The 23,791-nt window shown below is 37.8% G+C and overlaps 1 protein-coding gene across 1 annotated transcript in view; it reads right to left on the reverse strand.

Moving 5' to 3' along the window:
• Positions 1–492: 492 nt before the first annotated feature.
• plxna2 (plexin A2) overlaps positions 493–23,791 on the reverse strand; it is an 87,316-nt gene continuing 64,017 nt past the window's right edge. Inside the window, exons 17-32 of the mRNA XM_015031294.1 lie at positions 21,162–21,255; positions 19,207–19,446; positions 18,317–18,460; positions 17,320–17,554; positions 16,678–16,820; positions 15,711–15,979; positions 13,440–13,506; positions 12,972–13,118; positions 10,761–10,920; positions 9,903–10,006; positions 7,675–7,771; positions 7,097–7,296; positions 6,471–6,640; positions 5,320–5,532; positions 3,741–3,891; positions 493–2,827 (exon numbers count right to left, since the gene is read on the reverse strand). Coding sequence (XP_014886780.1) covers positions 2,732–2,827; positions 3,741–3,891; positions 5,320–5,532; positions 6,471–6,640; positions 7,097–7,296; positions 7,675–7,771; positions 9,903–10,006; positions 10,761–10,920; positions 12,972–13,118; positions 13,440–13,506; positions 15,711–15,979; positions 16,678–16,820; positions 17,320–17,554; positions 18,317–18,460; positions 19,207–19,446; positions 21,162–21,255 — 2,530 coding nt within the window. The 3' untranslated portion in view covers positions 493–2,731. The remainder of the gene's footprint in view (positions 2,828–3,740; positions 3,892–5,319; positions 5,533–6,470; positions 6,641–7,096; positions 7,297–7,674; positions 7,772–9,902; positions 10,007–10,760; positions 10,921–12,971; positions 13,119–13,439; positions 13,507–15,710; positions 15,980–16,677; positions 16,821–17,319; positions 17,555–18,316; positions 18,461–19,206; positions 19,447–21,161; positions 21,256–23,791) is intronic.

A 23,791-nucleotide genomic window follows, 5' to 3' on the forward strand; every position in this document is an offset into this window, starting at 1 on the left:
GCAGACTTTTCTTGCTTCATGATGGTAATTGGCTGAAAGTTTAGAAATGTGTACTGTAGCAACACCAGCGCTGAGACTAAAGCAGCCAGGTCAAACAGAAAGCAAAATGAAATTGTTGCCTTAAAATAACATATTTGCCCCTTACAGATTTATCCTGTTTTTTACACTTAATATTTTTTTATATATCAACCAGCAGATTTTAACAGTAGAAAAACACAAAGTGATTAAATACAAAACACAGTTTGTAAACTTAACCAACCTTGCCATACGTGAAAAACTAATTGCTCTTCAAACTTCATAGCTGGTTATATTAGCATTTGGGATAACTTGTAGTGAATCTTTAAATTGTTGAGAAAATATAGCCTACTCTTTGGAAAACTGATTTACTGCAGACATATTAGAGGATTTTCGAGCAGGAATAGGCTAAGATCATGGCACAGGATTTTTATTCAATAAAGTCTCTGACCAGGCCACTCCAGATTATTATTATTATTTTTTTTGAGCAACTCAGAGGTGGACTTGCTGGTTTGCTTTGAATCATTCTGCAGCACAACCCAAGTGCGCTTGAGCTTAATGTCAATAATTGATGGCAGCACATTCTCTGTCAGAATTTTCTGCCGGAGACCATCCCTGGTCCATCATTTTACCACCAACATTTTTACAGTGAAAATAATGTTGTTGTTTTTTCTTTTTTGTTTGTTTGTTTTTTTCTTAAATGTTGTATTAGTTTTATGTCAGAATTAAAGGAATGCAAATCTTCAAAAAAGTACTACCTTTCTCTCACCAGTCTGAATGATAAGAAGTGCCTTGTGCCTGGAAAGCACCTCATTTATGCCATTTTATTCCAGTCTCTTTCTCATATTTTTTAATAATAAATACCCACCCTGGACTGGGGTAGGCGATAAAACTGGGCATTATGTTTCTTTTTTTTTGTTCTTTTTGAGAACTTTTAGTTTACTTCATGTTGCCAGAAAGGTTTAGTTTTTATGATTTCAACTGTAGGCAAGGATGTGGCTTGTAAAAATGAACCAACAAACAGGTAATTCATAAGATAATCAGAAGCTAACTATATTTTCACAGAGCTAGTGTTTTATTCTAACAAATGCAATAAATATTTTTCAATTATGGTTTTTTATTATAACAAGCTTATGATTAATTTTATTATTTTAAACAGTTAAGTGTAATACAAAAGCAAACACAGAAGAAACTGTAAAGGGCAAATACTTTTTCAAGGCACTGTGGATTGAAACACAGAAACACATTGTGACGCAACAAACAGACTTGAAACGGATCAAAAGCTGATCCAAACACAGATTTCATTAATTAAATATTCACTCTGTTTACAAAATATAAGCACACCTGCTTTGCACGAATCTACTGCTCCATTTCAGCTTTTCATCCACAATTCAGTTCGACGTCAAGCTCAAGTTAGACACCATATTGGAAAAAATCAATAATGCATCAACGGCTTTATCTAACTTAATCTATCCAAGTTACTTGACAAGAGCTGCAGGTGTTCTTAATATCCTGTACACCGGGTGCATTTCAAGTATTACGCTTCATGTAAACAATAACTGATGAGAAGGGAAGGGTTGGGGGTAGGGTGCTATGAGTCAAATTTAGGCTAATCTGATCCACGATCACGCTTAAAAGATCATTAATCATGCTTTCTGCAACAGTTCATTTTGGCCTCCACTTATCTTTGAATGGCTGAATTAGTGCCATATAGATCACTGTAAAAGTGTCCTATCTCAAATGAGATCTCTTCCGTACAATGTCATGTTTTATTAATAGCGTCGACAGGAGCATTTAACTCAAATGAATCATGAGATGCAGTAAAACCCAGGAAGAGGGCCCAAAATATCTCCATATATATTAAAAATTGTAGCGTTAGGATGTCTTTGAGTCTGGGACTCTTAGGAGATTTTACTCGCTTCAGAGTTTAGAAGTTCAGACAGTCGTCACAGAGTGAAACATAACACGGCACGTCTTTTAAGAGCCCATAGCAAAGGCTTAACAACACATAGTCACACATCTCTGCTCAGAATGGCTACAAATAGCAATGTCACTCCAAGTCAGTCACATGAATAACTGTCCTTCAACTTTGACATAAAATGTACTTTGAGTTACGTCTCAACAGACGTGCCGTCCCATTAAATTGGCTCCTGTCTTTGTCGAGCTCCTCCGCTGGCTTAAGCGTTGAGTCGTTCTCTTATTAAGTCCTGCTCTCTTCAGAGCTCACGCTGGTGCCTCGCACACAGTTAGTATAAGCACCGACTACAGAGGCAAACCATTTTCCCAGTGGATATGAATTGGCAGTTAAATCTGCAACTGATGATGGCCTAAATCCTTTTGCTCTCCGTTTGAGTGTTTTAGAAGCTGAATGTTTTCTTGTTGGAGTTTCTTCAGGAAAAAAAAAAGAAAGTGACACTGGTAGTAAAAGTCTTTGCTTCGGGATGTACTGCTGTGGTTTGTGTATGTACATTTGTATTCATGTGTGTGCATGTTTACACAGTAAGTTAGATCAATCTTTCTGTGTATGCTGTATATGTACGTGTGATTATGATCACACATGCACATATGGAAGTGCTGGTGTCCACATCCCAGGAGCTTGTGTGTTAAATATTCAATCTCCTCCATTACACTTTGATTTGTGGTATTAAACGCTAAAGTTTGGACAAACCATATGCATATTTGTCTTGGGAATTCTTTATGTTTTGGTGTGTATATCTCAACTTTCTGGGGACATGGCAAATATGATCTGCTCCATTTTGTATGCCAGCTTCTGCTTCTGGGCTTGTTCGTCTTGCTCCAGTGCCTCAATGATCTGGAACAGGAAAAAGAAAAAGCACACAAACACACAAGATGAAATAGCCAGGTAACCAAGGACACAATGTGTGTTTTCGGTCAGCTGAAGGAATCTGATTTACACTTGTAGGGTTTGAAATGAAAATATTTAGCAGCAGTATGTTTATCTTTACTTGGAGATATATATGAGCTTAAATTATTCATTCCGGTTTTATTTATTTGGATTAAATACAAATGAAGTACTTGTAAAGTCTTAGGCTTGGACTGATGAACTGTGGGTAATTTTAGGTTGTAATTTTGAGCATATCTAAGTATGCAAACCAATAAATTAAGCACTGATCAAACGATTAATTTCATTCCAGTTTATGGGATCTGACTGTATTTTAGGACCACATACAAAAGTCTTCGTCTTATTGTTTCTGACTTTTTCAAGAAAAAAAATAATAAGCCAGCTGCCACAATTAACTGCTATGTCTTTACTAGCTGGCAACTGGAAAGTTGTTTTTGAGATATTTAAGTTTCACTTTAATTCTCTAGTCAGGTTTCATCAACTTGTGATGGGAAATAATTGGCTCCTCAAATGCTAAATGATTCAGCTTCAGCTGGTGCAGTTTCTTTTTTTTTTTTTTTCTAAATCTAAGGCTTGGTTTGACTGGAAACAACACTATGAGCGCCAGATGAATCAGCAAAAACACTACAGGTTCCAAGATGTAAACCCAAATTAATTACAAAAACAAAATGATCAGAAAAAGCTGAAGCAGAGAAAAAGAATTGGGCAAAAACTTCACAGTCCCATAACAGTAAGGTAAACAGAACAATCCACTCTCCGTACAAAACGTGATCATATAAATCAGTAGAGCAAATCGTACTTTCAGTCGACCAACAAATATCTGAAGCCAGTTTCCACTTTGTGATGTTAGACAGGGCCTCACCTCTTGGCTGTACTTGCTGACGTAAGCGTAGATCTCATGCAGGGCACTGAGCACGTTGAACTCACTGGAGTGGAGGCGAGCCTGTTCAGCCAGATAGGCATTCATATCCTGATCACTGATGGCAGGTAGGCGGTTGATGTCAGCGTAGTACCTGAGAGGACACATACACACACGCACGGACTCAGTGTCAAGGACACAGCCATGCATACTGGAGCTTTTCTCCTCATTTGAATTCAGACTGATGTTGTGAAAAATCCAGAGAATGTTCAGGGATAAAGGATTATGTACATCAGAGACATTTGTGCAGAAAAATAAAGACATGCGTCACTCAGAGGTTTGGGCTTTCGGTTTATATAGATGAATTAAAATAAAATTCTAATTTTTTTTAAGAGTGTTCAAGAAAGATGCTCTTACACTGTAGGAATTAGTAGCTTAGCTGATTCCCATACATTGTTAATGTTACATTTAACTGCTTCTAAAGCTTCAGAAAGACATATAAAAATGATCTTAACACCAAACAGGAAATAAATAAATCTGTAGATGTAGAGAAATTCTGGTTCTGCAGGTTAATATTTTATTAATGTCAACACTTAAACTTGTTTAATCTGACTACTAGCTCAGAAGTGAAACCAAGTTATTGTAAAGGTAATCTAATTTACTTAATTTTTACATCAGTTCTACTCACTGAAACTTGACATGAGTCTGTTAGAAGTATCAAGGAACAGGATAATATTTTAAAAAGTTAAATTTTAAAAACCATAAAATGTTTTGCCATACTGTTCCTACTGATTAAGGCTATTTTAACTTTAATGTGCAGGAGTGCAGATTTATTTTGTCAATATGAAGTACTGATGTCAGCACCTTTTGCCACAAGGCCCTCAAATTGCCAGGTTGAGAGTACTTCATAAAAAATAGATGTTGTTTCTCCATGAAAATACAGAACAATATTAGAATGTTTTTATCTGATCTGACTCAAACTAGCATGCAATATTTTGATAACATGAACAATTATTAGGATTTGTAAAATATTGTAGACCTGAAATATAAAACTTCTCTTAAACAATTTATTACTGGCACAGAGATATAATCGACTTTCCTTTTTTTTGGAAAGTCAATTTCTTTATTTTCTTTGTCTTTTCTAAGCAACAAGAACGGGAAATGAGATGCTGAGCAGCCAATAGCTTAACCTTCTAGCTAAATGCTAATCTGTTTTACTCTGTAAGGAGCATAATAAAAAAATACTTTATTCACTAAAAAGTTTAATATTAATCAAAAACTGCTACTAACTGTAGCTTGTTTTCATACTATATTTTTGTTTATGTGTTTGTAGCGAAATAAAAATATCAAATTGTTTAGATAACATTGTTGTACCTGTTTTAATTAATATGTTGGGTCATTTCAGGAGCAGTAGGAAGAATAGTTTCTTTCCCATTTTAATGTAAAAGCAAGTAGATCATGTTGTACATTTGTTTAAAATTGTTGGTTACATTCATGTTACTGTGAAATTGGCAAATTTGTCCCAACCTGAACATTTCATGCTTAAGTGTAACACAAATTACTTTTTTTGTGTTATATTTACCTTTCCACCCAGCTCTTATAGTGCGGAATATCCTTGGCATAGAGCAGCTTGGTGGAGGGCGAGTCTTTGCCCAAACGATGTTCTGATGTTGAGCAAGAGTCCATAAAGGTCTGTGCCACCACTGACAGGCAGGCGTCCGTGATGCTGCTTTTATGGATGTCAAACACAAACTGGGGATTTTTGATTACATTCACCCAGAACCGCAGCGGGAGACTGGAAATATGGAAAGATATTGACAGAGTAAAATTAAAGACATAGTGTAAACACTGCAAGACATGTTTGCAAAGAGAAATTAAATACTTGCCAAACATCAAAAGCTCCTTTTGAATCTGAGTTTAATTAATCCCATGTTGACTTTTATGCTTGACTTTAGTTATGAGGTGCATATTTGAACTCTGGTAAAGTCCCACAGCTACAAGATACTTCCAAGAACAGCATAAAACTAGGAAAATCCTTGAAGCATGAGGTAAATAATAAATTCCTATTAAATTAGTTATTCTAAAATTATAATTAATACTGTGAGGAAATGTGTAAACCAGGTACATTTAGTGGAGGTTGGAATGTGCTCTGAAGGGAGACAGCCTTAATTATAGGTCTTCGTTTAGGAACAATGGATTTTTTTTTTTGTCTGACCCAAACCTAGTTGGAAATCAGTAAATTATTTCTCAGAAAGACTTTAGTTTCTTCATTTTTTAAATATATTGTATGTTGTAGCTCATCAGCATTTATTAAACCATCACCACATCAATGTCTTCAAAGTTGAAAAATAATTTGTGACATCAGACCAATTTGTATTGTGTAGCTCTTGCATTTAGCCAATAATGGAAAGTTTTAATCATTATTCCCCTCCAACATGGAGCTGATATCCTTTAGTAAAATTTAATTTAAAATTTCAGATAGACTTTTCCAAACATGGCTCTAGGTTATGATTAGTTAATAATGTGGCTTTAAGTTGATAAAATGACTAATTAGATATATAGCAACTCACTGTTGTAAATCAAAATGATGGACAGTATCCAAACACAAAAAAAAAAACTAATGGTAACATGTATAAGTATTAGTTGATAAATGAGGGAAACATTGAAAGAGAGTTGGTGAATATATTCCTGGCTGTTTAATAAGCTATGTCTTAAGTGGGACATTTTTCTCACCAGTTACTCTTCCATGTGTGGCGAACATCCATGTCATGGATGCCATGTCTGTCTGCCTGCTCATCGAGGAAGTCAAACATATATTTGATGGCGAGAGGCAGAGCAGTGCCTCGACACACGGTGCTGAACAAAGTCTCAAACAGGTCATCCACAAACTTCTGTAACGTGCCCTGTAAAAAAACATGAAGAGAAACTTCATGAAGCAGTTCAGTATTTTTGCTTCTGCTGTTAATATCTTTATCTACAGCATAGGTGCACGATAAGTTCAGATTAAGAAAAATAACAGGAAACATAGTAGAAGCTGAAAAAATGTAATCCATTCCAGTTTGCTGTTTCCATAGATACCACACAACAGAACATGTAATTGCTGTATTGGTCTACAGCAAAAAATGTTGCACAGTAAATGACTTGAAAACTGTACACAGGGCTTTCGCTAATGATTATAGCTTTTTTTTTTAAAAGCAAAGGGTGAACATCATGTTAGTTGCATGAAAGTGTAGCAGGTTTAGCTGTGAATAGTATATTTAATCACAATATTCACAATGTTCAGGTCTTTACAAATAAATAAGAGATTAAAGCACATGCTTAGGAGAAAATGAACATGGTGTCTATCTTTTAAGTGTCACCTTAGTTGCTAGCAGTCTCGTTAGGTAGATCTCGGACACCATCTTGCTTCCGCGTTCGCCCTCTTTCTGGTCACCATGGTCGTGGTTCTTGACTAAATGCCAAACTTTGACACCACTCTCCAGGTCAGGAGTGAGCATAGGCACACGGGAGTGAGGGCTGTCAGGGCTGGTGGGGGTGGAGCGGAATGGGACATCCATACCTAGGTTGGCAACATGGCAAAAAATATGTTCCAAAATAAACTTAAAATGAACCAGCTAAGCAGATGAGATATGGATTGAGACTTTATAATCACATAAAAGTATATTTGTTAAAGAAAGTTTGCCTACCCTGCAGGTAATAATGCTAAAAAATATTTTGAAAAAAGCAAACAAAAAGAAACACAAACTAAATTTTAAAGTTTATTTCCCTTTAAATCACAAAAAACAAGCATACTTGACCCTTTTGAGTATCAAAGGCGTCTTACTGTTTATGAAATCTGCAAATGTTACAGTGGTTTGTCTACCTTTAAAAAAAAACATGCTTCTGTGAGATGGATGAATATTAGATTAGATGGCTGTAATTGTTTCACATTGCTGACCGTATCTGCTGATACTGCGTGGGAAGCTGGCTGAGGAGGGAATGATGAACGAGGACATCTGTTTGGGCACCAAGGCCACCACACAGCGATCAGATACCTGAGAGACAAAGGTGCAGCGTAATGAATTTTTTGCCACAGATATTGGTCAAAAGCAGCAAAAATCATCAGTGCAATAAAACCAAGGACCAGGATTTGTTTTATTTATTTATTTTTTGACAATTATGATTCAAAGGAGCAAATAGCATAGCAATTCTGTGGGTTTTTAGAGAACTGGCCTTCAGAGACAATGACAATGACCACACCACAAGCTATTGAAGAGACCAAATATTGTGGGTATGGGGTATATTGTGTATCCTGTTAAAGTATGGCTGCAAAAATTTTATGTAACATTTTGTAATATTGCCACTAAAACGCAGCACTGCAGTCTGACTGAGCTGGGTGAGAAGCAATGGTCCTTCAACTCTACCATGAACTACTAAAATAGGCCTTTGTCTGAATAAACCTATACATGTTGTGCTGCGTGCTATCCTAACTTTTTTTTTTCTTTAAGTTAAATTAATCTTGCAACAACACTAATATTTAATTTGTATATGCAAGAGTTCCAGGAAATTCCTAAAATATCTGCCAGAAAAACGCTGTTCTGCGTGTGTTACAGATTTGGCTCACATCGCAAAAAGCTTAGCAACAAGACAAGCACTTCTGCACCTCACATGAGCATTGAAAATAAAGGGGTTTTTTTCTCCTCTTCCTCTCTTATGAGTACATACTTTTTCTTCAAGGGGTTTTAAAGTTTTCATTGTTTTTGTTTGTCTGTATTACAATAAATAACTTACTGAAATGTCAGCTGTGTGAAGAGGCCCCAAGGTGTGTCATACCACTGACAAAGAAGAATGAATTGGCATTTGAAGTCAGTGACCTGTGTATTAACACTCAAGACCTAGGGAAAAAATGGAGGCTAAAAATGACACACAAGTCCATGTTTCTTGTATGCATCAGCTGATTTACTTGTTTTGTATTAACCCAGATTGCTTAGATTCCAATGCTGCTACAGTTGCAGCAAAAATTCCTTGAATCCCACTGCAAATTTGGTTCGTTGGCAAAATGTACAGTACGAACTAGCAGCTGTACAATACACATATTAACTAAGAACTAATATTACAGGCGAGTTCTCCAAATTAAACATTAAAATGTCACTTTCAATGACTGTTGCAGTCTGGAAATGTAAAGAATCGTAGGAAGATTATCCCTTTGCTGTTTTAACCTGGTGCTAGAGCGATACATCAGCTCATCTCATTTTATCCCAGGATTTTCTGATACTTGATTGAAACCCTCTTGGTGTTCACATGCTGCAGATTTCAGCACCGGAGGAAGCAAACAGGCTCTGAGCATCACTGACCCTCAGCCATGCTTTACTGCAGGCATGTTGTTCATTTCAGCATATGCCTCAGTCTTCCTCCAGACGTATTGCGGATCCATTGACCTGAAAAGTTCTAGTTTTGATTCATTGCTCCACCGAGCAAATCCCTAAGCCTCTTTGACTCATTTTTATAGTTTTGAGCAAACTGAAGCTGACTTTACTTTTCCTTTTGGGTCAGCAGTAGTATATTCCTCAGTGTTCAGACAAGGAGTCCTTCTATGTTTAGTAAGTGACTTCAAGTGGAAACAAAGCATCAGTAGCTGTTCCTACCAGGTCTTGATCAAATCTATTTTGCCAACAGTTGAGGATTTTTCACCACATGCCTCCTCAGGAATCTGGTGATTTGAGAGCTTCCAGTCCTGCAAGGTGCAGAAAATGTACCCAAATTCCTTTAAACATGCAAACTCAGCTTTCAAATGCATCTCTTGGAACCATTACGGTCGTTATTATTGTGTCCCCTTTTCCTTCCTTTTACAAGGCAATGGACTACTCTCTGAATTTTGTTGCCAATTATCTTGGCTTGGTTTTATCATGCAATGAAAATTACATTCAACAGTTTACCTATTTAAAGTGTTGTACCTTACGCACACCTCATGCAACCATGCATTTGCATAATTGCTTCCAGAGACTATTCAGGGATTGAAAAATTAGGAGCTGTTGAACAATTTGAAGTGCAGAAACAAATGTCACTTTAACTGGTACTTTTGATGAGCATCCTTCACTCAATTTAGGAACTTAGTGATTTATGAGAAAGAATAATCAGGAGAAGATGACCATGTTTGTAATGTTGGTATTAATTTTATTCCCTCACCTGGTAGTGCATGAGTGTATTGAGTCTCTTCCAGTCGCCTTCTATCTTTGTTGTGATGTCTTCATCCTGCAGGACCACACGAGCTGTTCTGCCCTGCCGCCACTCTGTTGGAAAACACATTTAAAGGCAACAAATTGCTGTTATTTTGTGTCATGTTTACAGTATTTCTCACGTCTCAGACTTATGTTCCCCCTGTTTGACATGAATTGTTAGCCTGCACTACCCCTAAGGTTATATTATCCTTGTGTGTTATGTTTATTCTTTACAATGTGCAAGCTGTCAAGCGAAACAGGCAAAATGTCAACAAGACTGCTTCTTGTCCTTGACAATTACAAGTCAGGGGGAGTGAGAACAAAATGAAAGGACACAGTATCTTTCCTTGAGCCACCTGGAGCAATGAGACACATCCTCCCTAAATCCCTAACCTGTAAAAGCCCCTGAAGGTGTAAAGCTACATGCCCAAAGCACTATGAGGCGATACCAAGACGGTGTTTTATTTACTCTGTGTGAAGGTGCATGCCACCTAAATTTGTGCCGCATCACTCAGTATCAGATGACATGCCGTGGGTGTAAGCCTTCATGGAGTAGTCCTGTCAAAAAGGTTTAATGTCACTGTTGGGGTGTTGCTGCGATTGCAACTGCAAGCAGGTATGGGGAGGATGCGGAAACAACGGAGGAGCTGATGTCAAACATTCTCCGTAATTTGTGTTAACATGGCCAGTGTCAGGCGAATCTTTGCCTCTGTGACATTATTCCAACAGGTTGTTATGCAGTTGATTTTTTTTTTTTTTTTTTTTTTTTTTAGAATATATTGCATAAGACAGCTGCTATGATCAAAAGATTGTCTGACTCGCTCACCTAGGTCCATGTCTGTAGCTCGAGGTCGGGTGGAGTATGGCATATTTTTGTACACAGCATCCAGGATCTTTTCCTTCACCTGGGTAATTGTGTCACAGTTGAGAGCCTTGACTGGGATCTCTGGGCTGTTCTCATTGTCGGGGTTCACACAGCTCAGCGTCTGGAGATCCAGGACAGAGAGAGAGAGAGAAACCCAGAGAAGAAGAGAGAGAGAGCAAGGTGTTGCTTGGGAGGTCTTTTCATTACCTGCTCTTCACCAAGATGTCCTGGTGGAGAGCATCTTGGCTTGAAATGTAATTTCACACCTCCAGGATGTGACTGTGCAGCTCTGGCAGCAGCATTAAACACGTAATGAGACAGAGCCTCTCACACTCTCCGACACGGCGATCAGAGAGGTGTCATCTTGTCGCTGGCTGGCTCTGCTCTGCAGCTGAAGCCAGAGGGGAAACGGATTCTGATGGGCTGCTGGAGGATCCCAGCCAGCTCCGTTTCAATAGAAATGTAAAGGACAGAGACGTGTGGTTGGCCCAAACGCTTGACTTTAGTGATTAGCATAGACAAAATTAGCAATTTGGCAGAGTCTCTGCTCCTAATTATATTTAACAGTTTGAATGCATAAAGCTGCCTTTTTGATTTTTCATTCGCATATGAGTGGACGGGTGAAACAAGGAAAAGCTTGTATGCAGGCTGAAAACGGGGTATTAAGAGGCTCTGTTGTCCTGCTGTGGGCATTCTGCTGGTGTGGTTGGTTGATTTGTCTTAGAGGAACATGATTTCTACAGATCAGCGTCCTTCTGATTGATAATCCTCGTTTCAAATTAGTCATGCCAACATCCTCATCTGTAGGACACAAATACATCCTTAATACCAGTTTGATTTTATTCTGTATTCCCTTGACACATTACACTGCCTGTCACGTTGTTTCGTCTCCCTGGTAAAGAATTAAATAGAAACATGGCTATAGAAAGACCATAGGTTTTTGAAATGGCCATAGGATATGTTTTGTGTCAGGTGAACCATTTCCATATTAATTTAATCATGTTTTTTTTTTAGATGATTATCCTTCTGAAATATAAATTTTTAGTTTTTTGGGTGACTTTTATTAAAGATTTCCTGGTATTTTATAGAGGGAGCTTTATGTCTTTGAAGGGAAGTAGGCCCAAAGCAGAACTCATTCTTCACCATAACCAACAATTATCTTGAAGTGTTTTTCACTGTATTATTCTTCTCATGTTTAACGCCACATCCATCTGGACTGTTTCCTGATGAAAAGCTAAATCTTTGTCTTATCTGACCAAAAAGAAATGGTTCCAGGCAAAAACCCAACAGCACTGCATAAACTCCACATATTTATGTTTGTGAGGACTGAATAGGATTTTTCTTGGCAAGTCTCCCAGACGTCCAGTTGGCATATAGATAGTATCTTATGGAAACTTGGCCATCCCAAGAGAAAATCTCAGCAGCATTTATCCAACAGACAACTTTGGATGTTTCTCTTCCATCCCTAGCCACTTTCCTTTGTAAAGATAAACTTGAGCATTCATTATTTTGGTTTTGACGGTAGAAATGGAACGTTTTCTACAAACAGTGATTTTCTTGGAGCTCTCTCTTTAAACATCAGCACACGTTTTTCCACTTAAAATGACGTGTTTTGCTGTGTTACACATTTTGAACAAGTAAAATTGTGAGAGTCATACCTTATTTATAACTGAAAAACAGGAATGTGTGAATTACAGTTTACAATTTAGATCCTGGATTTACTGATCAGCTTGTGCTCAAGTTTAAGAAATGGCTTTTCTTGACATTTCCAGGGTAATATTTTGAAAGAAGAATCAAGGGCAGATTTAATTTAATAGAAAAATAATTGTGGAGTGCTTCATGATTCCAGTCAGCAGCTCTCAGTTTGGTAAAAGGGACTTCTCTTTATATATAATAAAAGTTTGCTTATGAAGATTAGAGTTCAGTTCATTCATCTTTCAGCTTGAAGAAAACACCAAAATGTGTGTTTAAACTGTAGATGCTCATAGAGCCCCAAACATTGTGCTTTGCATCCAAGTGCATTCCATATTTTCCTTTAATTTGTCATGTGTTGAGACATTTTCTTTTAAAACTGCGTATGAGACTGTGAGGGTTCTTTTCCAATAGCACAACATATTAATACAGACTAAATAGTGAACTTTTTTTTCCTTTATGAATGCCTTTCTGACTCACCAGTGTTTTGTACTCAATCTGCTGCCGGATGAGTTTGTCTTCACTTAGGGAATAGCGTGCCTCCCCTGTGATGGAGTCTATGGGTCCCTTCTCCATTTGCTGTTTGATGGCACAAAACAGCATGAACAGAGGCTCCCCAGCGCACTCCTTTGTTTTGGAAGGAAACCAAGCAAATGGATCGAAAAATGGGAGAAAGAACGGATGAGAAAGAAAACAAATGAGACGTGACTTGCTAATGTGAGCATTATGAATCAGGAAAACTATAGAGACGTTCAACCTCACTGGTAACATAACCCTTCGATAGTGTGGAAAAGCACATCGATATCAGGCATTTATAAACTCAGCCACAACAAGAATTTAGAGGAGTCTATTTAAGAAAAAAAAAATCAATACAAAACATTTTAAGGAGCCTGTAGTACATCACAGTGATACCTGTAGCAAAAAGAACAGAGAATGACTTAGTTTTACCTTGAGAAATTTGTGAAGCAGGAAGGCAAACCAATTTGTCAGCATCTTCTCTGCCACCGACTCTGTTCTGCAAGATGAGAAAGAGGCAGACTCATTCATTATCAGGAGGAGTCCTGCAGAGAGCTGGAGTGCTCTGATTATTTTTTTCATTATTTTAAGACTCCCGGTGTTGCAACAAGACCTAGAACGAACAGTTTAAGAAATTTGCGCATGGCCGTTTAGCCTCAGTGGACACGCACCTCACTGTAATGTCAGGTAAGTGCTGCCAGTGCACAGCACTTATAGGTTATGACATAATTGTCCAGACTAAATGGCTACTTTAGATGTCTCACACTGTTTTCTAGTGTCTGCACTTAGCTACTTTACATAAGTTCAGATTGAAAGACGTCTCGATTTTCACACACTGTGGAAAAAAAGCTAAAAACTATACTTTTCAATCAGTACCAGGTTTAAAACTTGCTGCATTGTAGCCACACTTTTTTCTTTTTCTCCACCACGTTTTGGCCCTTACCTGCATTACAACCTCAACCTACAGTGACGCAACTGTCGATGGGACCCTCTTCAACTTTTTGAGTGTGTGCAGAAGATTAATGGGTTTGGGCAAATAGCTTCTTCTACCGGCTCCTATTTGAACTTAGCCTTATATATATAATGAGTGTGAGAACACAAGTTTTATCCCCACATAAGTCTCATGAAACATTCAGCAGGCTGGTGTCAGCACAGCAAAAAACAAAAGAAGAAGAAGAAAAAACAAAACAATCGCCAGATAACTCGAGGTGGAGGGAAGAGGGAAAGAGGCGAGAGAAAGGAGAGGAGGAGAGGTGTCGGGAGAAGAAACGTGAGCTACAGTTGAATGTTTCATGAGGGGGCATACAGAAGATAAGTCAGACTGACAACAACTCTGCTACCACTGCACTCACTCTTCCCCATTAGGGTCTCTTCCTCTGCCAGTCCCTCCCACTCTATATCACTTTTAACACTCCTGTCTTTCACCTGTCTGCTCAGTCACCCTGTTCCTCAGACTTGCTACCAGGGTTTCACACGGCTGCACAAAACGAAGCTGAAGAGAGGTGGGTTTCCCTTCACTGGCCTAGTTACTCAACCATCAGAAGGGTGGTAACTGGGCTGGAAAGAACAATGCACTGAGGAATTAGCTATGCTAAAAGATAAGCAGCGCTGATCAGGACAGGTTGGCTTTCTGTCGGAAAGGTTTTCTAGTCACTGCAGTGGAGCATTCATGCAATTCTAGCAGGAAAAAACACAAGCCTGGTGAACTTTCTTTCATATTTTTCTTTGCATTTTTGCAGACAGACTTAGGTGATTTCTTTGACTAAACTGAGAACAGATTACATGAAGATTAAACTGCAAGTTACAAAGAAAAAATTAGTCATTTTTCTGCATATGCATGAATGTGAACTTTAATCAACACCTCTGGAGGTCAATCCAAAGCAGCTCAAAGAAGGTTCTTATTCACGCCAATGGCAGACACGGAATTCAAAATATTATAACTATACGGCCTTGCTAGCTGTACTACCAAGCCATTTCTGTAAACATCTTACACAACACGTGAATATTTCTCTAAGATTGGAGCGTATAAAAGCTGTTCATAAAAGGCTGGCAATATTATTTTAGCTGTTTCTGAAATCCAGAGAGCTTTAAAATAATTCATACCTAACGGTACATTTAAATACTCATTACTAATTGTGTTGGGCTTGGAATACATTTTAATTCAATGACAGGATTACATACACTGAGATACAAACTTATATAAATGCACTCGTTAGAGCTGTAGTGATAGAATGTTGTACTTTTAGGAGCTTAGAATAGTTTTTTTATGTCTTAAGGAAATCATTTTTAAGTTGTAAAGATAAGCTAGTCTTCAGTTTCCCTAATAGTCAGCTTAAGTTCCCCTAAATATACACTTGAATAGTCAATCAACTAACACCTGTCTCATCTACTCTGAATTGATGTCTTACAAGGAAAGACATCTAGTTTTCCAGTTTGGCTGTGATAAAGGCTAATAAAAAGGCTATTTATTAGCCTTTTATGTGCTGCTTTGTTTGACCTCTGTGCAATGTCAAGTTTCTTTTGAGCAATTTTTCATTTTTATAACAAATGAATTTTCTGGTTTTCGTTTTAAATTAAAATATTAATGGATTTTCAATAAATGTATTGTGGAGAATGCACAGACTCTTCCTGATTCTTTTTAGTGTAATAGAAATAGCTCAATGATTTGTGAACAAAGCATCTTGATTTAAGACAAAATAATACCTCCGGAGGAGCAATTTGGGGTGGTTCTTGCTCTCCAGGTTGCGCTCTATAAGGTCGGAGAGCAGGTGTTTGAGGATGTCTGTGGCATACTCCAACCGTCCTTGCAGGGAGGTCATGATGAGTGAAGCGACGTAGCCACGGTCTCGCATGGAGAAGGAGCGCTGCGTCTCCAGTGTGCGGATGAATGTCAGCAGGAAAACCTTGTTATTCACCAGCTGAGCAAACTGCTTCAAGGCTTTCTCCACATTCGCCTGTCCACTCCCAGGAACCTGCATGCATCACGCACAGTCGCACACACGCACATAGATGCGTACATTTATTAAATAGCACTTGCAGACGGATGAGTCAGAATGTATGAGAAACAAAAGGAAATTGACACGACAGTTCTCACAGACCACCTCCAAGGGCAAAGTGCAAACCAGAACAACTCATGTGTCTGCAGCCGTTGCACTATGTGCTAATCTTGGACTCATCTGATCTTCCCTTGAAAAGAAGGGTCATATTTTTTCTTTTGACATGTATAAATTCAATTTTTACACTAATTAAAGGGCTTCGCTTTAAACAAAATGAGATGCAATCAGTGAGTTCTTAGAGAGTCCATGTCATTGTGAACATAATATTGGCTGATTAAGGCAATTGTAATTTAAGCAACTTACTAATTTTGACCTTGTGGAAGTTTTCCCGCAAAAATATTAAGTGGCATTTGATTTGTCATCAGGGTTTATTCAAAAATGGATATCAAGTGCATTCAAGTTAAACCCCCGAGATGTCGACAGCAATAAAAAGTAAAAATTTTCAACACATCACCATGGCGACAGAGATGCAGGGTGGCAGAAAATATTTAAGATGTTGTACTGTTAAACAAAATGATATAAAACTTTCATATTTTTGACTTGCATTGAAGGCAAGAGGTCAACATATTTAAGTTGCATGACAGAGCTGCAGCAGTGCTTTAAAGTGTCCTCACCTCCAGCTCCCTCAGTACTGGATGATCATCAATGCCAGGAAACAGAACCCTCATTGCATAAGTGCGATAGTCCAGGAAGGGGATGCCAGCTCTATCCAGATCGCTGGTTAACTCATTGATGTCCGTCTGTAGCTCAGCGAAAGCTGCACATGCCAGATGACAGAGGTGTTAAAAAATTCTGCAATAATTTCAGAAGAAGTTGCTCTAATTCAAAGCTCCAGCATGCACGATGTGTGGATACCAGTAGTTTGAACTGTGGCTTGCAAACAACTGAACATTCTCCACTATTACTATTGCGTCCTATGAAAAAAAGCTAACGCCAGATGCTTGTTAGTTTATGGTTTCTCTTCCTTCTGTATAAAAGACACACAATAGCTGCGGGTTGGGGGTGTTAGTGTGCTATTTACCTGGAATTTTCAAACTGCTAACCAATGATGTTAAGTTCTACACTAGCTAAGAGCTATAGCTGAGTTATATTGCATTTCTACCAATACTGTACTTTCAGAAGTCTTTACAATTATGCTACCTTCAAAATATTGAAACATTTCTGGAGCAATAGAGGAATTGCAAATAAAAATTTAGTTGGGAAACTGACCAAATTAACCTTTCCGAAAAAGGTTTTACATCTCAGACGTCACTCACCCTCTTTACACTCCAGAGCTACTCTGGATTCCAGATTGTCCATCTGCATCTGCAGGCGCTTCAGAGTGAGATCATTCTCATGAGACTTTCGTCTGTAGGCGAGCAGGACGATGACGACGATGATGAGGAGCAATCCTCCGCCAGCCGCGATGCTGAGAATAGCTGGCATGGTGAGAAGGCTGTCCGATCGGATGTGAACTTCTCCAGGAGAGATATGCAGTCCACCTACCTGCACCTGGATAATAATAATAATAATACAAAACAACAAAACATCTTAAAGCGGTGCTAAAATGAAACAAAAGAAGATTTTTAAATGACTAGTCAAACTGTTGTGGCACGATGTGAGGATACCAGTAGTGATGCTTTGAATATCAATTAAAAGTTTAGTTGTTCAGCAATCAAATTATAATCTTTTTGCAAAAGCATCCCAAACTATTTTGAGTTCTTGGGCATCTTTATCAGCAAGCTGACACCCCCATTTTAGAGACTTTAAAAAAAAATATCTTATACATTTATTTTTCTGATTAAATGTAGTAGATTTAGCATTTTGTTAGCCGTAATCAAAGTGAACAAATGAAAACAATGACACACTATGTGTGTAATGAAGATATGAGTTTTACTATTTGAATAAATTAGTTGCGTGGCATTCTAATTAATTGAAGTGCACCTGTATAGTAAAAGATGGTCTTGTCATGTTTTTGTTTGTCCTTTTTTAAAAGGGTAGAATAGCTTGCTATTCTCTTTTCAGCTCTTTTGTCATTATTTGCTCATTTGTCAATAATTCCAGAGGACAATGTGTTGTAATGGGGAACCTACCAGACCATGAGTGACAGACAATGACAGGAAGCCAGCGACTAACTGAAAGCCAGCCGTTGACCCAAAAACAAAGTGACGTAAAGAAGACCACTGACCTACAGAGAGCAGCCCACATTCAGGCATGCAGACAAACAGAAAAATAAAAATAAAATGGACAGATGAGGATGACATTAAGACTTACCAGGACTTTATGTTGCCCAGTGAGGTTTGGTGGCTCGCAGAGTAACTGAGTGTCTGACACAGTAAGAGAACAGGGGGTATCTCCGATCATCACGGTGTAATTCAACCTGGCTCCACCAGAAGCAGATGGCACCAGGTTACGGCCCTGTTCACACAAATAATCAATCAAACACTTTAACGCAGTTATTTGAAACATTTTGCATTTTAAGAACTACTTTTGATATAATTTTTAACAACAAGGCTATTTTTGATCAAAGTTAATTTCCTTGTCAGAATTGAAAAGTATGTTTAATGTTCACTAAGTGACAGAGTTGTGTAGTGACTAATTACTTTTACTTGAGTAACATTTTGGAAAATTTTATTTTTAGGAGTAGCTTCACTCACAGTGAAGAACAAGCTTTTTTTTTTCAACCAAACATTTGTCATTTACAAACACACACCTGCATAATTAAAGTTTCGGAATTGAGCTAGAGAACACTACCACCCAAAATTCACATTTTAAATTGTAAACTGACACAGAGTCAAAATGCGCAAGGAAGATTAGCTTACTTAGACTCAAACTCATATTCCATGCTGTTCCTTCAGCCCAAGCAGAGCTAACAATTGCTAACAATCTATTAAAAGTGTAAAAAACACAACTCAGAGAACAATTTCTGGCAAAATATGGGATTGGTCTTACATATGTAACTGGAATTATTGCATCCCAGAAGATATGTTGTTTATATGAGCAATGGTGATTTTAAGAAGAGCCAAAAGCAGCTTAAGAACTTCAAGATACTCTATGTTGTGTGCCTTTCTTAAAGTAAGTAGTGTGTCAGATCAAATGTATTACAATGGCATTGAAAACAAAGTTCTGTAAGTCTATGATAACCCAGAACTTCTCTGACTTACTTTGAGAATGATGGGAGCGCCAGGTTTTTGCTCCAGAACACCTGAGAGGCTGAGGGGCTCCAGGTAAGGGTTTGGGTAGTAGACAAATCCTGTGTTGTTGTATGTGAGAAGAGCTTGGACGTTGTTGAAGACAAAGCCAAACTCATCCACGTGTTTTATCGTCTCCTGATCGGCGGTGTAATCCGCCTTCAGAGAAGGGGCGAAGCAGCTGATGGTTGTTGTGTTCAGAACTTTGCAAACCTGCAGAAGGATGAAATCTAGGGTTCCATCTTAAACTCTCCACAACATATCAAACACAACCTGATCTAGAATGTGTGTTATAGAAACTAGTCATTCGCTGAAATGACCTTACATCTACTAGCTGATCTGCCCCAGGTCATTTCAAAATGTCATCGCTGGGCATGGATAAACAACTTCATATCCTCGCCGACAGGATCCCGAGGTCAAAAAACATGATTAGTATAATGCCTCAGGGGTTGATGTGCTCAGGTATGAAGGCTGGAGCGCCTCGTAAAAACGCATTAGAATTTTATCTGATGTTGCTGTTTGTAAAATTCAGCAAGTTTTGAAATAAACTGGATTAAACATTTTTTAGCTGCAAGTTTTGTTAATGATTGTATCAATCGATGTGAATCTGATTTTGTGCAAGGTGAAAAATGTTTGAATATTAAGACAACGGATAAGCTTGATGTGTACAGTCGTATTATTCTTTGAGGAACTTGGAGGATTTGCTGATGCCTAAAAAAGATTTTAGGCACCTAGTGAGACACCTGTGCCAAAGGTCAACAGCACCTTCTCATCTGTTATTCCCATTGAAGAACATAATGTTACATTACAATTTTTGACTTTCTAACCAGATTTATATAAATTTCAGGTTCCAGAGGACAAACTATTCAAAGGTAATTAAGTGTTTTTCTTTTATTCTCACATTTTGAAGCTTTCAAAGTTATCCTTTGAAAAGAGGTATGCAAAAAGAGGCGATCAACATTTTTTTTGCTCTGGTGGCTATTTTCTGCAGCTTATTTGGTTAAAAGTTCAGCTTTAATCCCTTTATATCTCTGTTTTGCCAATGACACAACAGAACATGCAATTTTAATTGACTGGCTCAAATTCTGGGCTGGCATCAATACCACACCACTTAATTAGCTCAGGGCATATCTCTAACACACAACATTTTCTGCATACTGGCAAGACAAAAAAAAAAAAAAAATCTTTTTGACTCGCATAACACCGCCAGCTCCAACATTCCTGTTTTGAAATTGCAAAAAAGAAAATACTTCCATCGTTGTTTTTCAGGCAGTCTCATCAGGTACCTGTTCTAGTATTGATTTTTGAGTTTTTCGCCTTCAGACTTCTCTAGCAAATCCCTGAGTGGTCAAAAACTACAAGCTGAGGGTGCCTGAAATTTTGCCATCAGGACTGCAACAGTATAAAAACAATCAATCACTTTGAGCAGCTCAGACAAGCAATCTTAACACCATATATAACCTTCCAAAACTTCATTTTTCCACGTCAGTTTTCAGAATTGTCATTTATGTGAACAGCTCCACTCTCTGACTCTTTTGAGATGTCTTTTGTTATGTTTGATCTTATATTTTGCAAGGTCTCTACTTTGTAGCAGAGTGACATGCCATCAAAAACCACAAGCCATCAGTTAAATTCTGTTAAAATTAAATTAACAGCAGGGAATTTCAAATATATTCATATACCTTGAATTTAATTCAGCCAGTGGGGATGGATGCCAAGTGTATGCCACACTTTTCAGACTTTGGGCATAATACAAATGCACTACTTGTGTTGATCTATTAAATAATAAAACATGTTGAAGCTTTTGATTGTAACACGCAAAAGTATGAAAAAAGTATTTGCATGGCACTGTGCAAATCAACTGTGCATCTGTGTTGATGCAACATGAGTTTTTATAGACGTGGTGCGCTAGAAGTTGTCTTACTCACATTGACAGATTCATGGCCAGCATATTTGACTCGGACCCGAGGTTCTTGAACCACGTCCAGGTTTGTCCCAGTCACCGTCAGGGTGGTGTGCCCGCTGTTTGGATGAAAGACATGTAGTTAAAGCACTCTGCACAAGATATGAGCTGCTGCCTATTTCTTCATGTGTTGCTTCAAAGGAAAATGAAATTCTTGTAATTTTGTCAGAGTGCTCTTTTGCTGTAGCTGTCCAGGCTTTCTGAAGGTCTTCTACATTTTTTTTTTCTTTGAACATTGTTGAATTTTTCATTTCATTTCAGTCTTGTCCTTGTACCTTACCATTTTCAGAGTACTTTTGTATTTGGTCATACCATTCAACGTAGACATATGAGTCCTTCAAAGAAAAGGGACGAAATGTAAGAGATGACCCAATGCTTACAGGACCCACAAAAACCCATTTTAAATTGCACCAGTTGGCACTTTGAAAACAGCTGTCAGGGACGACGACACGAAATGTTCCAATTTCTTTCAATGCATCTGCAAAGCTTACCAAAGTTAAGAGTTTTACCAGAATAAAACAGTATTTTTTAACCAAGAAGGTGATTCACAAAGAGCTATTAAATGATAATCTGGCATATGGAGGAAAGATAAACTGGATAAACTGAAGAGGTAGTTCTTTTTATAAAGAAATCCTCTCCTGAGAATTCATCTACATTTTCAAACATTTTTTACAAAACAAATATTTAAACTATCTTGAGCAGAAAAATGGTTCATGCTTAAACTTGTATTTTCTCCTCTGGATACTTGAAAATACAAGCAGAAACACCAGTTACACTGCAAATGATCAAGTATTACACAGAATAAGAAAAAAAAAAACATGTTTATTAAATAATTTAGTGTCAAGACCTTCAAAAAGCCAGAAAAAAAAACTATTTTACCTTAGGACATGTTTAAAACACATGAAACTCGGTTATTTGGAAGCAAAACTTAAAAAAATAACAAGATTGGGGAGGTTTTTACACACCACTGAATGTCAAAGGAATTATTGCTTAAACATGTATGCATACACCAAACTCCAGGTATCCTGCACATGAACACAAGCTGCTTTTTCCTCAGTGATTTGATTAGAGCGGCAACCACAGAGAGACCAATCTTTTTCATCAACATTTCCCAGATAATTTGCATTAATGCATGTTTGAGGAGGTATAGCTGGTAGCTCGCCCTTTGTTATTGGGCAGAAAAAGAAGATCAAACGGAGAACCAGCTGGCTGCTATTTTATATTCAGCATTGAGTGTGAGACTGGCATAGCATGAATGCAGGTGCTACTTGTTTACATATCTGAGTTGGATTGGATTAAAAAAAAAAAAAAAAAAAAACACGCTCTAATCTTTGCACAACATGTGCAGCAGTGCAAACTTAGAAAACGTTTGGAGCGAGAGTGTGCACCAGGTGAAAAAGATGGATAAATACAGGGAGAGAAATTGGACAAAAATGCTGTTAAACCGTCCAGCGCGGTGAAACTAACAGAGTGCCAGCCCTTCTCTTCTCACACTTCAAAGGCCACCTAAGCTTGTAGGGCCTCATAGTGGGAATGCACATTATGATGAGAGCTCTTGATTGCAGCTCCACAAAGCTCCTCCTGTCACTAGGCTGTGGGCCAGGGTGACTCTCTGAAGCCTAATCTGCAGGGACGTAGTGCTGCGTAATTCCGGCCAAACCCAAATTAAGTGCCATTTACTGTTGGTCTCATGAAGGTAATAAAATCTTAATTTGTGTTAGAAATGTTTGTCTAGAAGATTTTTTTTACATTTGTTTTTGCTGTTTGCTGCTTTTGTTTAGTGTACAACAAATGGCTGGATTTGTCTGTCCATCCATTACCAATGTCAAAAGCTGCTTGTCATCGACTATAATTCCAACTTAAATACATCTATTTTAAACTTTACAGTGTTCAGGACTTGTACTGTATTTTTTATCAGGGTCAAAGTCACTTAAAAATCCTGTTGGTTGTTGTTAAGGGTGTATTTCTCACTGTTTCGGGGCTGTTGACAGCATTTAAAGGTTTGAAGGCTTTATCATTCTTTCAAACTGATCTGTTCTGCTTGGACTATAGATGATCTTTTTGACTTCTTGAATTCTTGATGCCTGTTGGACACATAAAAAAAGACACTATGTGGCAAAACTTTACCTCTTCCCCAAATACTTGATGTCTATGATAAAATATACTACTCTATTTGTTTATGGTAACTTAAAGAAAAACTGCATCTCTCCAAAATTAAAAAACAGATGAATAAATAACACTGCAATAAGATATCAAAACAGCAGCACTGCCCAGTAATGAAGACTTGTTTCCAATTTTTGTCATTATAGAACAATTATGGGGAAAAAAACAAACAAACAAACAAAAAAACAATTGAAACCAGTTATGCTTTGGCTCATGCCAAAGCATAACTGGTTCCCCTGTTAAATTACAACTTAATTTTGATTAACTACATATTTTGCAACGCTGGGCTAAATTTGACTAGCCAGACTGCCAGACATCTTTGACAACATAAGTCAGGCTAAAAGATTTTTGAAAGCAGAACATTATTATGAAGTTCGAGAACCGATAAGAGACCACGTCATAAACTTCTGTAAGTCTGTGAAAAAGCTTATC

Source organism: Poecilia latipinna, unplaced genomic scaffold (genome assembly GCF_001443285.1).
Source record: "Poecilia latipinna isolate Pla-1442-1.1 unplaced genomic scaffold, P_latipinna-1.0 Scaffold202, whole genome shotgun sequence".
NCBI lineage: Eukaryota > Metazoa > Chordata > Actinopteri > Cyprinodontiformes > Poeciliidae > Poecilia > Poecilia latipinna.